The 14,769-nt window shown below is 43.4% G+C and overlaps 1 protein-coding gene across 2 annotated transcripts in view; it reads left to right on the top strand.

The window, feature by feature from the left end:
- The window catches only part of pdss2 (prenyl (decaprenyl) diphosphate synthase, subunit 2), a 57,978-nt gene that overhangs the window by 1,650 nt on the left and 41,559 nt on the right, over window positions 1–14,769 (top strand). Inside the window, exons 1-2 of one of the 2 annotated variants that reach the window (XM_031828812.1) lie at window positions 2,239–2,898; window positions 13,130–13,267. In XM_031828812.1, the coding sequence (XP_031684672.1) occupies window positions 2,654–2,898; window positions 13,130–13,267 (383 nt within the window). In that variant the 5' untranslated portion in view covers window positions 2,239–2,653. Of the gene's footprint in view, window positions 1–2,238; window positions 2,899–13,129; window positions 13,268–14,769 lie in introns of those variants that run through there. The other variant, XM_031828813.1, reaches the window with a different exon arrangement.

The following is a 14,769-nucleotide window of genomic DNA, read 5'->3' as shown; positions in this document are numbered from 1 at the left end:
TTTTACTATCCTCAATGCAGATGAAGGAAAGGAGAGGCATAATCTTTAATCCACAGAGGAGTCCCAAAAATGGGAGCTCCTTGTTCTAAAAGAAAATGTCCTTGAAATAATATCCCTGTCTAGTCTCTGTTCAAAAGCAGATAGTGTAACTCAATGAGTGCATTGTCCCGCATATGCATGCACAAACAGACAGACAGACACACACACACAGCCTGCAGTTCAATATTGTTACATGAATTGAAACATAATAATTATGTTTTTCCTGTAAAATAGTCAACACAAAATGTAATGTAGCACAGCTCCTTCCACTCAACCAGACCCTCCAGACATCTGCAATTGGTAGTTGTGTTAATACACAGATAGGCTTATATGAGCAACTTGGTATAAAGTGTTATCAAAATATTGAATAACAATAAACACACAGGGGCGGCAGCGTAGCCTAGTGGTTAGAGCGTTGGACTAGTAACCGGAAGGTTGCGAGTTCAAACCCCCTAGCTGACAAGGTACAAATCTGTCGTTCTGCCCCTGAACAGGCAGTTAACCCATTGTTCCCAGGCCGTCATTGAAAATAAGAATATGTTCTTAACTGACTTGCCTGGTTAAATAAAGGTAAAATATTTAAATATTAAATATTTAATGAAATTATAGCTAACAGTCATATTTAACAGATTTATATATTTTTCCTGGAGTCCATGCTCAACGGCTGCATTTACACAGGCAGCCCAATTCTGCTCTTTTTTCCAACAATTTTGTCTTTTGAGGTATCAGATTGGACAGTAGATTGGAATTGGGCTGTCTGTGTAAACACAGCTAAAGATGCTCTTTAGCATCTACACAGGCATTTACACAGGCAGCCCAATTCTAATTGATGTTTTGACCAATCAGATCAGCTCTTTTGCCAATAATTGGCCAAAATATCAGAATTGGGCTGCCTGTATAAATGCAGCCAAAGTTCTCTGAATAAGAGTGAATTTACAAATGTGACCCATGGTGAAGAGCCCACTCTTATAGAGTATGACGTAGATGTAAAAAGTAAACAGCATAGTGGGCCAATTTCCGCAACAACTAACAGCATTGAAGCGCGAAGCTACAACTTCTCCCCTGTTTTGGTGCCCTGGCTACCGTGCTGCCAACAGCATGTAGCGAACTCGTGCACATACTGTGTGTGACTGTGAAAGAGCCAAGTCTTGCGTCTCGCTCATCTCAATATCTGCGGTGCTGCTCGTGGCAACGTCATTTCGCTGAGTCTACCTTTAATTAGGCAAACTTTTGGTAGTACACTGGTGCTCCCAACTTTAAAAAGTTAGGAGCACCAAACAATATTTAGGAGAACCAGAAAAATCGATTTTGTGGTGGAAAACGGAGCTGGTTGAGCATAGGCCTAACTTGAAATGTTTTGCCAATTTCAGTTTTTTTGCTTACAATTGCCCTTCCCTGTTGCACACAACAAGCTTCCATTCCCCATGTCACAAGAGGATTTATGGCTGATTTTAGATTAAATCGTCAACCCTGTTACTTTATTTGGCACTTAATAGGCACAAGTATTTTGTTTCTCTTGAGATGTGAAAACGTGTTTTTTATTAAGTTGAACATGTGATTGAGCATGTTAAAATGAGGTGAAATCAACGTTTTTTGATGTTGAAAAGGCACCAATTGGTGGAACGACACAAATAGGGCTAAGCAATTTTATAAACGTCCACTGTCCTCTCAAGAGTTTCTGAATTCCCTCAGGTGAGGTAAAATGATAGGCTATAATATATCGACTTAGCTCGCCGCTGATACAAATGTAACAGCAGCAGGAGCGCACCAGACACGAACACAAATGTAACAACTGTGATGCCAATGACAAATTCTAGCCTACATGGTGGTATCATGTCAGCTTTGTTATTCTAAATGACTTTTCAATAATCATATATCAAAGACACTTCTTCTGAAGGATATCCAACATCTGAAGGAAAAAAAAAAGCTTGAAGCTATCAGTGCCTTATTCAAAGGCCAAACACCACCATTTCTACAATTGATCTTCTTAAAACCTGTTTTTAAACCTATCCCTAAAATTAACCACAACGCTAAGCGTATGCCTAAAATAATCTTAAATTAAGACCATAAAGCAAATGTTTGTTCTCATACATAGATTTATTTACGATATAGCTAATAGTGGATGTGCTATCTAGTGGAAACATTTTTTCGCACTGAACGCAGCCCAGGGCACATCAATCAATAACTGTTGTAACGTTTTTGCGACATACCGTATTGCGTTTCGTCAAGATGGCGGCCTCCTGTGTCAATGTTTAACATTTTAGGTCGCGTGTTACGATATATTTACTGGACATTTTATAGGATACATCAAAGGGTATAAGTATTAAATTAAGTAGGGTGATAACATTATGTATAATACTTATTTCAGTTAATGTGACTCGAGGATGATATCCATCATAATAACACTAGATTCTGTAAATATGGATGGATAGCTAGTTAACAGTTACATATCTAATTTAATCGGTTAATGTAATTTTCCTGTTACCGTTTAGTTTATTTATTTAATCGACTTAGCTATATATACTAGCTTGTGTCAAGCTTGGATATAGACTTCTCAAGGGTTTGCTTGATATTTGTTTAAACTTTAATTAGTAAAAGACCTTCAGCTGTAAAGATGACAGTAATTTGGTCTCGGCTCTCGTGCATTGTTTTGCTAAACCGTGGACAGAGGAACATAAGTCTTTTCTCCAACACAACGCCTTCTAATTGGAATAAAGTGGTCTCGGATGCAGAGAAAATCGTGGGTTATCCGACTTCTTTTATGAGCCTACGCTGCTTGCTGAGTGATGAACTCAGTAATGTAGCAATGCACGTGAGGAAACTGGTTGGAACAAAACACCCGTTACTCAACACTGCAAGGTATGGTTTACACACGATCATCTAGTATTGCATACATTACATCATGTTTGTAATGCAAATGTCAAATCTTCCAATACACAACTTCATTATACACAATGCAACTCAATATTGCCTGTAGTTTTAGAAGACCTGATTTTATGGACCTGTCATGGCTATGACGTCAATCATAAGCTTTTTTATTTTTTATTTATTTCACCTTTATTTAACCAGGTAGGCCAGTTGAGAACAAGTTCTAATTTACAACTGCGACCTGATCAAGATAAAGCAAAGCAGTGTGACACAAACACTGAGAGAACACTGAGAGAACTGGAAGGAAAGGTGGCCAAATGGGGTGTTTGCTTTGGGGGTGACCAGTGAAATATACCTGCTGGAGTGGGTGCTACGGGTGGGTGTTGTAATGGTGACCAGTGAGCTGAGATAAGGTGGAGCTTTACCTAGCAGAGACTTATAGATGACCTGGAGCCGGCGGTGAATATGTAGAGGGCCAGCTGGCGAGAGCATACAGGTCGCAGTGGTGGGTGGTATATGGGGCTTTGGCGACAAAACGGTTGGCACTGTGATAGACTGCATCTAGTTTTCTGAGTAGAGTGTTGGAGGCTATTTTGTATATGACATCGCCGAAGTCTAGGATTGGTTTTAGGGTATGAGGGTATTTTTGGCAGCGTGAGTGAAGGAAGCTTTGTTGTGAAATAGGAAGCTGATTCTATATTTAATTTTGGATTGGAGATGTTTACTATGAGTCTGAAAGGAGAGTTTACAGTCTAGCCAGACACATAGGTGTTTTTTTTTTTTATAAAAAAAATGTACCCCCTTTTTCTCCCCAATTTCGTGGTATCCAATTGTTAGTAGTTACTGTCTTGTCTCATCGCTACAACTCCCGTACGGGCTCGGGAGAGACAAAGGTCGAGAGTCATGCGTCCTCCAAAACACAACCCAACCAAGCCGCACTGCTTCTTAACACAGCGCGCATCCAACCTGGAAGCCAGCCGCACCAATGTGTCGGAGGAAACACCGTGCACCTAGCGACCTGGTCAGCGTACACTGCACCGGGCCTGCCACAGGAGTCGCTAGTGCGCGATGAAACAAGGATATCCCTACCGGCCAAACCCTCCCTAACCCGGACGACACTAGGCCAATTGTGCGTCGCCCCATGGACCTCCCGGCTGCGACAGAGCCTGAACCTAGAGTCTCTGGTGGCACACTGCGCCACCCGGGAAGCCCTAAGACACCTAGGTGTTTGTAGTTGTCCGCATAGTCAGAACCATCCAGAGTAGTGATGCTGGGCGGGTGCGGGCAGCGATCGGTTGAAGAGCATGCATTTAGTTTTACTAGCGTTTAAGAGCAGTTGGCGGCCACGGAAGGAGTGTTGTATGGCATTGAAGCTCGTTTGGAGGTTTGATAACACCGTGTCCAAAGAAGCGCCAGATGTATACAGAATGGTGTCATCTGCATAGAGGTTGATCAAGGAATCACCTGCAGCAAGAGTGACATCGTTAATATATACAGAGAAAAGAGTCGGCCCGAGAATTGAACCCTGTGGTACCCCCATAGAAATTGCAAGAGGTCCGGACAACAGGCCCTCCGATTTGACACACTGAACTCTGTCTGAGAAGTAGTTGGTGAACCAGGCGAGGCAGTCATTTGGGAAACCAAGGCTGTTGAGTCTGCCGATAACAATACGGTGATTGACAGAGTCGAAAGCCTTGGCCAGGTCGTTGAAGACAGCTGCACAGTCCTGTCTTTTATCGATGGCAGTTCCTTGTGCGTGGCTGAGGTGCACCCGTGACCAGCTCGGAAACCGGATTGCCCAGCGGTGAAGGTACGGGGGGTACCGAAATGGTCAGTGATCCGTTTGTTAACTTGGCTTTCGAAGACTTTAGAAAGGCAGGGCAGGATTGATATAGGTCTGTAACAGTTTGGGTCTAGGGTGTCACCCCCGCATCTTCCTAAGCATAACTTCTGATAGAGCTGATTCAACCAACTTCTGCCTTCTCGACTGACAAGTTCACAACAATGCCCCAAAATGTAGGCGCACTAAAGGGCCTACTTTCTTTCACGTAGGCCTGTCGCAGCTGGCACCATGTGCTGTCAGGCCACTAGAGCTCACTTTTAGTGACCCAAGCCATGCTGCAGTTACTTGGTACCAGTCTGTGTGTGCCATCATGGCACTCCTTGTCATGGAAGTTGACATGAATGCAAACAGATCTGGGACCAGGCAATGCTGCAGTTAGTTACGAAATGTGGCGATGAATTATGTAGACAATGCCATGCACATTTACATAGACAAGGGACGTTTAGCATTTTCTGTCACGAATGTTGAATACAATTATATTTAAACTTACTCTGGCGATTGTCTGTGGTGTTGGTGGTCAGTCTCTGGTCGAAATCTGAGAGAAAATATCCAGAGGAAAGTATTATTAAACCTACTTCAAAAAGTGGGTCTATGGGCCTCCCGAGTGGCACCGCTGTCTAAGGCACTGCATCACAGTGCTTGAGGTGTTACTACAGACCCGGGTCGATCCCAGGCTGTGGCACAGCCAGACATGACCAAGAGACCCATGAGGCGGCACACAATTGGCCCAGCGTTGTCCGGGTTAGGGGAGGGTTTGGCAGGTAGGGATTTCCTTGTCCCATCACTCTCTAGCGACTCCTTGAGGCGGGCTAGGCGCATGCAAGCTGACTCGGTTGCCAGCTGGACGGTGTTTCCTATGACACATTGATGCGGCTGGCTTCCAGGATAAGTGAGCAGTGTGTCATGCACACTAACCGAAGTCTCACAGGTGTTTACATGGTTTTGTTTAAATTTTGAGCAGCTGAAGGGCCAACACTACGGACATTCGGGCAGAGTGTAAGTTCAAATAGAATTTTATTTAACATTCTTACTTGCAGAGAACCTGAGAGGACCAATCCATTGGTGCACCTACTCTGTCATGTTAGGTTGTATTTTGAGTGGACAATTCCTTTTAATTTATCATAATTACATTTCATTAGAAAACCCATTGTTTCTGGTGCCTCAGTACAGTCTACGCCAGGGGTATTCCATTCTTACCCTTCAAGGTCCAGAGCCTGCTGTTTCTCTGTACTACCTGATAATTAATTGCAGCCACCTTGTGTCCCAGGTCTAAATCAGTCACTGATTAGAGGGGAACACAAATTTGCAGTGGAACTGTCTTCCAGGTCTAGAGTTAAATTTGAGGTGTCTACGCTATAGGCGAGGTGTGTCAAAGATGCTGGTATTGAGAGCAAGTGTGATTGACTGGATGGTTGTCACAGGCAAAGCCCCATAATTAACTATCCTTATGTATCAGAGAAGTTTGAATTTCTTATTTTATTTCATGGTTGCGTTTACTGCTCCCAGAGTAAGATACTGGTGTGTCTTCTTGTTTCTCTGAGCTGAAGAGGAGTGAGCTGGGTACAGTGGCTACCCCCTTGTGGCTTGTACTGGCAATTTAAATATTCTCCTCGTACAGTGCCTGCTGGTATTGGCTGCAAAGTTGTGTAGACTAGAGTAACCTCCTCTGACAAATAGTGTCACCCAGTAAATGTAACAAAGCCCAAAAAATAGCCTGAGATTAAATGTAAACATAACAAAACATATTGGCTAAGTTGCTTCGAAAAACAGCCTACAGCAAATCAAATGGACGCAATGATGCAATGTGGATCACGGTATGACAACTAAAAGAAAGCCAATATTGGTGAATTTCCTTCAGTGAATTGTAGTCTACTAAAAGGTAAAACAAAATAAACTTATTGTTTTATTATTCCATCTCTCTAAATGTGTTTAATTTAAATGACAAGTCCCATGGAATCTGTGCTGTTTAGATTGTTAAATGATTAACCCCAAATGAGTGTGTGACATTGACAGAGTGACATTAACTGATCTAAACATTTGACCTCTGTTAGATGTTAAAACTTTGATTTTGTAGTACACCTATCACTTAGTTCAAATTGATTAATTACAAAGCCTCATAGCTGAATTTGACCAAATGACCCCTTAAGCATTTACCCTCCCACCCCCTCAACAAAGGTATTGCAGGGGAATATAACTTTTTTTTTTACCTCTCTCTAAATTATCAGCTAGATAGAGTGCATTCGGGAAGGATTCAGACCCCTTGACTTACAGCCTTATTATAAATGTATTACATTTCCCCCTCATCAATCTACACATACTACCCCATAATGACAAAGCAAAAAAGGTTTTTAGAAATGTTTGCTAATTTATACATAAAAAAAAATGGAAATATCACATAAGTATTCAGACTTTGTTGAAGCACCTTGGGCAGCGATTACAGCCTAGAGTCTCCTTGGGTATGATGCCTCAAGCTTGGCACACCTGTATTTGGGGAGTTTCTCCCATTCTTCTCTGCAGATCCTCTCAAGCGCTGTCAGGTTGGATGTGGAGTGTCACTGCATAGCTATTTTCGGGTCTCTCCAGAGATGTTCGATTGTGTTCAAGTCCGGGCTCTGGCTGGGCCACTCAAGGTCAAGGACATTGGGAGACTTGACCCGTAGCCACTCCTGCGTTGTCTTGACTGTGTGCTTAGGGTCATTGTCCTGTTGGAAGGTGTCTGAGGTCCTTAGTGCTCTGGATCAGGTTTCCATCACGGTTCTCTCTGTACTTTGCTTGGTTCATCTTTTCCTCGATCCTGACTAGTCTCTCAGTCCCTGCCACTGAAAAACATCACCACAGCATGATGCTGACACCACGCTTCACTGTGGAGATAGTGCCAGGTTTCCTCTAGACGTGACACTTGGCATTCAGGCCAAAGAGTTCAATCTTGGTTTCATCAGACCAGAGAATCTTGTTTCTCATGGTCTGCGAGGCCTTAGGTGCCTTTTGGCAAACTCCAAGCGGGCTGTCGTGCTTTTTACTGAGGAGTGGCTTCCGTCTGGCTACTCTACCATAAAGGCCTAATTGGTGCAGTGCTGCAGTGATGGTTGTCCTTCTGGATGGTTCTCCCATCTCCACAGAGGAGCTCTGGAGCTCTGTCAGAGTGACCATCGGGTTCTTGGTCACCTCCCTGGCCAAGGCCCTTTGCCCCAATTGCTCAGTTTGGCCAGGCGGCCAGCTATAAGAAGCTGGTGGTTCCAAACTTATTCAATTTAAGAATGGAGGACACTGTGTTCTTGGGGACCTTCAATGCTGCGGAAATGTTTTTGAACCCTTCCCCAGATCTGTGCCTCGACCCAATCCTGTCTCGGCGCTCCACAGACAACTCCCTCGACCTCATGGTTAGATTTTTTTCAACTGTGGGACCTTTATATAGACAGATGTGTGCCTTTCCAAATCATGTCCAATCAATTTAATTTACCACATGTTGACTCTATCAAGTTGTAGAAACATCTCAAGGATGATCAATGGAAACAGAATGCGCCTGAGCTAAATTTCAAGTCTCATAGCAAAGGGTCTGAATATTTATGTAAATAAGGTATTTCTGTTTTTTTATTTTTAATACATTTGCAAATATGTCTAAACCTGTTTTCTTAGTCAATATGGGGTATTGTGTTTAGGATTGATGAAGGGGGAAAACTTATTTAATACATTTTCAAATATGTCGAACGTAACAAAATGTGGATAAAGGGGTCTGAATACTTTCTGAATGCACTGTAGTTGGATTACCCTCCAGTGCCATCTCTCTTCATTGGGGATGAATGGCTCCTCACTGTAAGAAATAAGGAAAGGGACATGGAATGATAGTGCTGGAATCCAATCCCGCCATTGCAGACGAGTGTGTTGGAAACTGTAGCTCAAGGGTGTAATAACCTATACACCTAAATCTGATATGACAATCCATTTGGGTGTTGTAGTGCGGGGGTGAAGTGGACCTCTGACAGTCTGACTCCTCACTGTCAGCTTGGGTTGGCTGGTTCCTATTTCCTACTGTGTCTCTGCCCAAGACGCAGCGCAGATAAAAATATCCACAATAGCAGACAGGCAGACCCTTGTGGAGTTGTGTTTCGGTTTTCCCTTTCCTTTCATTCTAAAAAATGCAGCTCAGCTAACTTTGCCCAAAGTCTGGAGTTAGTGTGGCCATGCAGGAAAAATGAACTTTCACTTTGTAGCAGGGAAAGACCTTGACACAGTTAGACTTTTCTCATCAAGTGGCTTCCATTGTTTTTGACTGAGTTTTGTCCTGCTTTTTTTGTGTCACATTTAGGGTTTCAGGAAATATTTAGAGGTAGATGTCAAATCCTATTTTGTACACTAAGAGTTTATCCAAATGTTACTTTTAAGTGCTTAAGGCTTCAGTGGTTGTGCACTCACTTAAGAAATGGTTATTGCTGCTTTACCCCCAAAACAGGCCAGTAGGCCTACATGCGATACATTTGAATAATTGTGCAGGTCTAGGTAGAGGACCGGTAGATAAGATTCAGAGAGCACTGTAATAAATGGTGGCTAACATGTAGTCCTACCCATTAAAATGACATTGACCCATCTCTCTCCCAGCACTCATCCCAGCCCCACCCCTTTGCAGGAGGGTGATTATGATTGATTGATTTGCCATGGTGTAGAGACTGGCATGCATATTAATCATTTGTCATCTTCAGGCTGCAGACTTGGCCAGTCGCCATAGGCAGACATTTTTGGTGTGGTTGCCGTTGTTTAATTGAAAGCTATAGGAATTCCAGTGTAATTTCACCCCTCGTAATGTCAGTTTTTACCTTTTGAATACATATTATTTGGTTACATAAAGTGCTTCAAGAGGCTAGTCAAAGACCATATCACCTCCTCTCGCCAATGCACTCAACCCTCTCCAATTTGCCTACCGCCTTGACAGATCCACGGACAACAGAATCGTCATTGCACTGCACACTGCCCTTACCCACCTGGACAAAAGGAATGCATATGTGAGAATGCTGTGCATTGACTACATCTCAGCCTTCAATACCTTAGTACCCTATAAGCGCTTTACTAAGTTCACAGCCCTGGGTCTGAACTCCTCCCTATGCAACTGGGTCCTGGACTTCCTGACGGGCCGCACCCATGGGGTGAAGGTAGGCAACATTACCTCCTCGACACAGGTGCCCCACAAGGGTGCATGCTCAGTCGCTTCCTGTACTCCCTGTATACCCACGACTGCATGGCCTCCCACAGTTCCAACTCCATCATGAAGATCGCTGACGACATGACAGTAGTAGGCCTGATTACCAACAGCGATGAGGCGGCCTACAGAGAGGAGGTAGGCACTTTGACGGCTTGGTGCCAGGTAAACAACCTCTCCCTCAATGTCAGCAAGGAGCTGATTGTGAACTTCAGGAGGATCCAGGCTGGACCAGGTGTCGCAGGAAGGCCAAGAAGATCATCAGGGATCACAGCCACCCAAACCATGCCCTGTTCTCCCCGCTTCAATCGATCAGACGCGGGTAGTACAGGAGCATCGTGACAAAAACTGGAAGACTGACTAATAGTTTCTAACATCAGGCTGCTGAATAGCCAACCCTAGTCAGATACCCCCCTTCCCCCCACCAAACTGACTTTCACTCTGCTCCCACCTCAATGACATTCATCACTGTTGTTAATATGTATATTAGAGTAAAACATAAAAAATGTTTAATCATTTTTGTTTTTATTTCACTTGGTCCCCACACCTTCTCAATGGTCATGCTGCTCCCCCTATGGTCATTCCACCCCTTCAACAGTCTTTACTCTGCCTCCACCCCAATGGACATTTTATTTATTCATCACTGCTACAGTTGTTATGTGTGTGTATAGTGCCATTTATATTGTAGTTTTTTTAATTACAATTTTCATTGTTTTATTTCACTTGGTCCTGCATGTTGAAGCTCGGAGCCTAAAATGTTCACTGTACTCTGCAATCACACCTGAAACCCTGTACATGTGACTATTAAAAACTCAATCTCTGAATCTGTTGTGGTTCACCTAGGCTACATGCTGTTCTTTTTGTTACTTTCCAGTGTTCATAATGGTATCAGACCAGAACTTACATTATTTCATGTGATGGTTTTCGTTAGGGTCCATTGGATTTAACAGATCTAATTAGACGTGTCACTTTCCTCGCTTATCTATTGCACTTACCGTATCTCCTATCATCTCCCTTCTTTTTTTCTCTCTCCATTCCCCTCTCCCTGCCCGTCTCTCTTCCTCCACCTCTTTCTCCCGCTCTCTCTTCTTCCTCTGCCGTTTGCTCTCCCTTCATTTTCTGTCTGTCTCTTTCTTCCCTTCCTCTGCCTCGCTCCCTCTCCCCATCTCTCTCTCCCCTCCCTGTGGTGCAGGGCTGGGTCAGGGGGAGGGAGACTGTCTTGTGGACGCTGGTGTCTGGGCTCGAGCAGAGTGGGCGGTGCTCGGTGTCTACTCGGGGCTCTAACGAGAGTGTGATTCATGGCACAGGGGGCACCCTGGGGACAGGATTAGATGTGCTCTGTCTAAGCGCTCCCGCGGGACCACAGAAATTTTATCTCCAGAGTGGCAAGACCAGTGCTAGACTTGCAGCTCTGCTTGAACTGCATGTTGTGCCACAGCTGATCAATATGATTTGGTCTTTTAATGAATCAGTAGTCTCTCTTTTTTATTTAACCTTTATTTAACCAGGTAGGCCAGTTGAGAACAAATTCTCATTTACAACTGCGACCAAACGTACAGTCAATAACACAATAGAAAAATCTATATACAGTGTGTGCAAATGTAGTAAAATTTGGGAGGTAAGACAATAAATAGGCCATAGTGGCAAAATAATTACAAATTAGCATTAATACTGGAGTGATAGATATGCAGATGATGATGTGCAAGTAGAGATACTGGGGTGCAGAAGGGATTGGGTGGGATGAGGTAGTTGGGTGGGCTATTTACAGATGGGCTGTGTACAGGTGTAGTAAGCTGCTCTGACAGCTGATGCTTAAAGTTAGTGAGGGAGATATAAGACTCCAGCTTCAGTGACTTTTGCCATTCGTTCCAGTCCATTGGCAGCAGAGAACTGGAAGGATAGGTGGCCAAAGGAGGTGTTGGCTTTGGGGATGACCAGTGAAATATACCTGTTGGAGCGCGTGCTACGGGTGGGTGTTATGGTGACCAGTGAGCTGAGATAAGGCAGTGCTTTACCTAGCAAAGACTTATAGATGACCTGGAGCCAGTGGGTTTGGTGATGGATATTTTTTTTATTTAACTAGGCAAGTCCGTTAAGAACAGATTCTTATTTTCAATGACGGCCTAGGAACAGTGGGTTAACTGCCTTGTTCAGGTGCAGAATGACAGATTTTTACCTTGTCAGCTCAGGGATTCGATCTTGCAACCTTTCGGTTACTAGTCCAACACTCTAACCACTAGGCTAGCCGCCGGCGCAGTGGTGGGTAGTATATGGGGCTTTAGTGATAAAATGGTTGGCACTGTGATAGACTACATCCAATTTGCTGAGTAGAGTGTTGGAGGCTATTTTGTAAATGACGTCAAAGCTTGCTTATTTAAAGCTACTGTGTGAGATGTATATTTGTTTCCATCAAAGAGTGGGGTCCACCAACAAACATGGAGTAGTGGAGCAATATTCTACAGTCCATTCAATGACATAAATTTTCACAAATGGCAAATCAAGTTATTCCCTTGCCTCCCCATAGCTGTGCTCTCAGGTGGACACTTTCCCCTAGCAATTAAAAAAAGTTTGTCTGGCATTTCAGCTACTGAAAATGTTTATCTAACGCAGAGCTCTTGACTGAATAAAAAGCCCCTCCACTATTTGCAATGATGTAGCCCAAATACCCTTTGGCAATGCAGCTGAATTAATGATCTTGAAAAGCAGTTGTCTTCATGAGTGTGTTGACCTTTCTCTATGCGTCACCCCCATGAAGCAGCAATTAGCCATTTTGTTTGCTTAGCCATGATGTGAGAGGGAATAAAGGGATTTTTGGGGCACCCCTGGAGAGAGGTGGTGAAAGCTACACACAGTCTCATTAGCATAGTTGCACCACATCTCATTTCCATACAATTACTGGCCATTTTCTTTGTCATTGTTAAGAGGTTGCTTACTTAGCCTGCCATCCCAAGTCAATTCCCTGCTTGTCAGAATGGATTTTTTGAATGATGGAAATGTATGTTCATTTTTTTCTTACTCCTGAAGGACATTTCTTTAAATGTGTGGGAAAGAACAAATGTTCAATTTATTCAAAGTCTAGATTTGGCACAAAGGCTGCCTGTTTTATGGATTTGTGTATGAAACGGTGTATTCCCACATTTTCGAAATCCTTACCCAACAATAAATGTGTTGCTTGTCCCTCTTTTCAGGGGCTTCGTCTATGACAGTAGAAACAACCTTCAGATGAGGGGTCTGGTCGTCCTACTGATGTCCAAGGCAGCCGGTCCCAGCCAGCACACAGCCTCAGACCTCGTCCCCCAGGACATGGTCAGTGGCATCTACCCCAGGTAAACACGCCTCTCTGGGGCTTTGTCTTCACATTCCTCTATCTTCCTTTCCTTAATTACCACTGACTTTGTGAAAAGACAGGAAAATGCTTGTCATTGCTCCTGATCTGACAGCACCCACACACACCAGCTCCAATTTTTTTTCTTTTTCTGATGACGACATTCACTCACACACGCACACAAGCACACCGCACAAACACAGAATGTTGCCCAGAAGAGGGAATTCTGTGTGAAGATCACTCTACAACCTTGCCAGGTGGTTACCAGAAGTCGCTGTTGTGTTTGGCAGGTGATGTGCTGGGTGTCTGAATGGCCCCTTTTCTCCGAGCTGGCAAGTAGCACTGCCTCTACTATCGGATCAGTGAGGGAGTCTGTCAAGCAGGGCGGGTGGAGAGGATATTGTGGGGTGGCTGAAATTAATATGCTTACAGTGTGACTTGTCCATGGTTAATCATTTGGTAAGATTAAGGCACCAGCTATTGACATGACCAACTATTCAGATTAAAGAGAATGAACGACATCTTGAAACTACTGTATTTTTAAAAATCTTCTGTTTTGGACTCGACATGGCAATGTAGGGTTCATACATGCATAGTACACCATTTATCTTTTCCTGGCGGAGAAAACCTAGCAGTACATTGAATGCATGAAATATTTGGAGTGGCTACGGTTCCTGATTTTCTGGAACCTGGAAGTTTTGGACTAAAGAGATTTCTGTGTATTTGCTGGATCCGCTGCGCGCTTCCTTCAGTCCATTCAGCTGTGCTCACTCACTCTGTGACTGCCGCCTGTTTGAAAAAACATATTTCTTTGTCTGTTGTAACAGTGATCAAATCAAACATTTCATTTTTTAAATTTTAACTAGGCAAGTCAGTTAAGAACAAATTCTTATTTACAATGACGGCCTACACCGGCCAAACCCGGACGACGCTGGGACAATTGTGCGCCGCCCTATGGACTCCCAATCTGCCTGGAATCGATCCAGGGTGTCTGTAGTGACACATCTAGCACTCAGATGCAGAGCCTTAGACCGCTGCGCCACTCGGAGTGCAAGCATGACACAACAGGCAGTCTAGAGATTTCATGTAATTTTTTTCAGAAGGGGAGTTAGCCTACATGCAGCTATTTAGGCAAGCTATATACAAAGTATATTAACAAGCAAGACAGAGTCAATAGCGATTTCAATGGGCAACCATTGGCTATTGGGAGGCAGAGTTATTTTTATAACTATAATGATTACATCACAAACGCTGATAGTTTTGCCCCAATATCTGTTAAAATACAAATAGCCTTCATATATATTTTTGGGAAGGTTTGTTCAAATCACCACCAATTTTTATTTAATTTTAGCTGTTCAGAAGTACAGTACCAGTCAAAAGCACCTACTCATTCAAGAGTTTGTTTTTCATTATTTTTATTATTTTCTACATTGTGGAATAATAGTGAAGACATCCAAACTATGGAATCATGTGGAAACCAAAAGTGTTAAACAAATCTAAATA

The sequence above is a fragment of the Oncorhynchus kisutch genome, linkage group LG7 (genome assembly GCF_002021735.2).
Source record: "Oncorhynchus kisutch isolate 150728-3 linkage group LG7, Okis_V2, whole genome shotgun sequence".
NCBI classification, from domain to species: Eukaryota; Metazoa; Chordata; class Actinopteri; order Salmoniformes; family Salmonidae; genus Oncorhynchus; species Oncorhynchus kisutch.
Note: the sequence above shows the minus strand (reverse complement) of the source record. Positions and strands in the feature narration are given on the sequence as shown.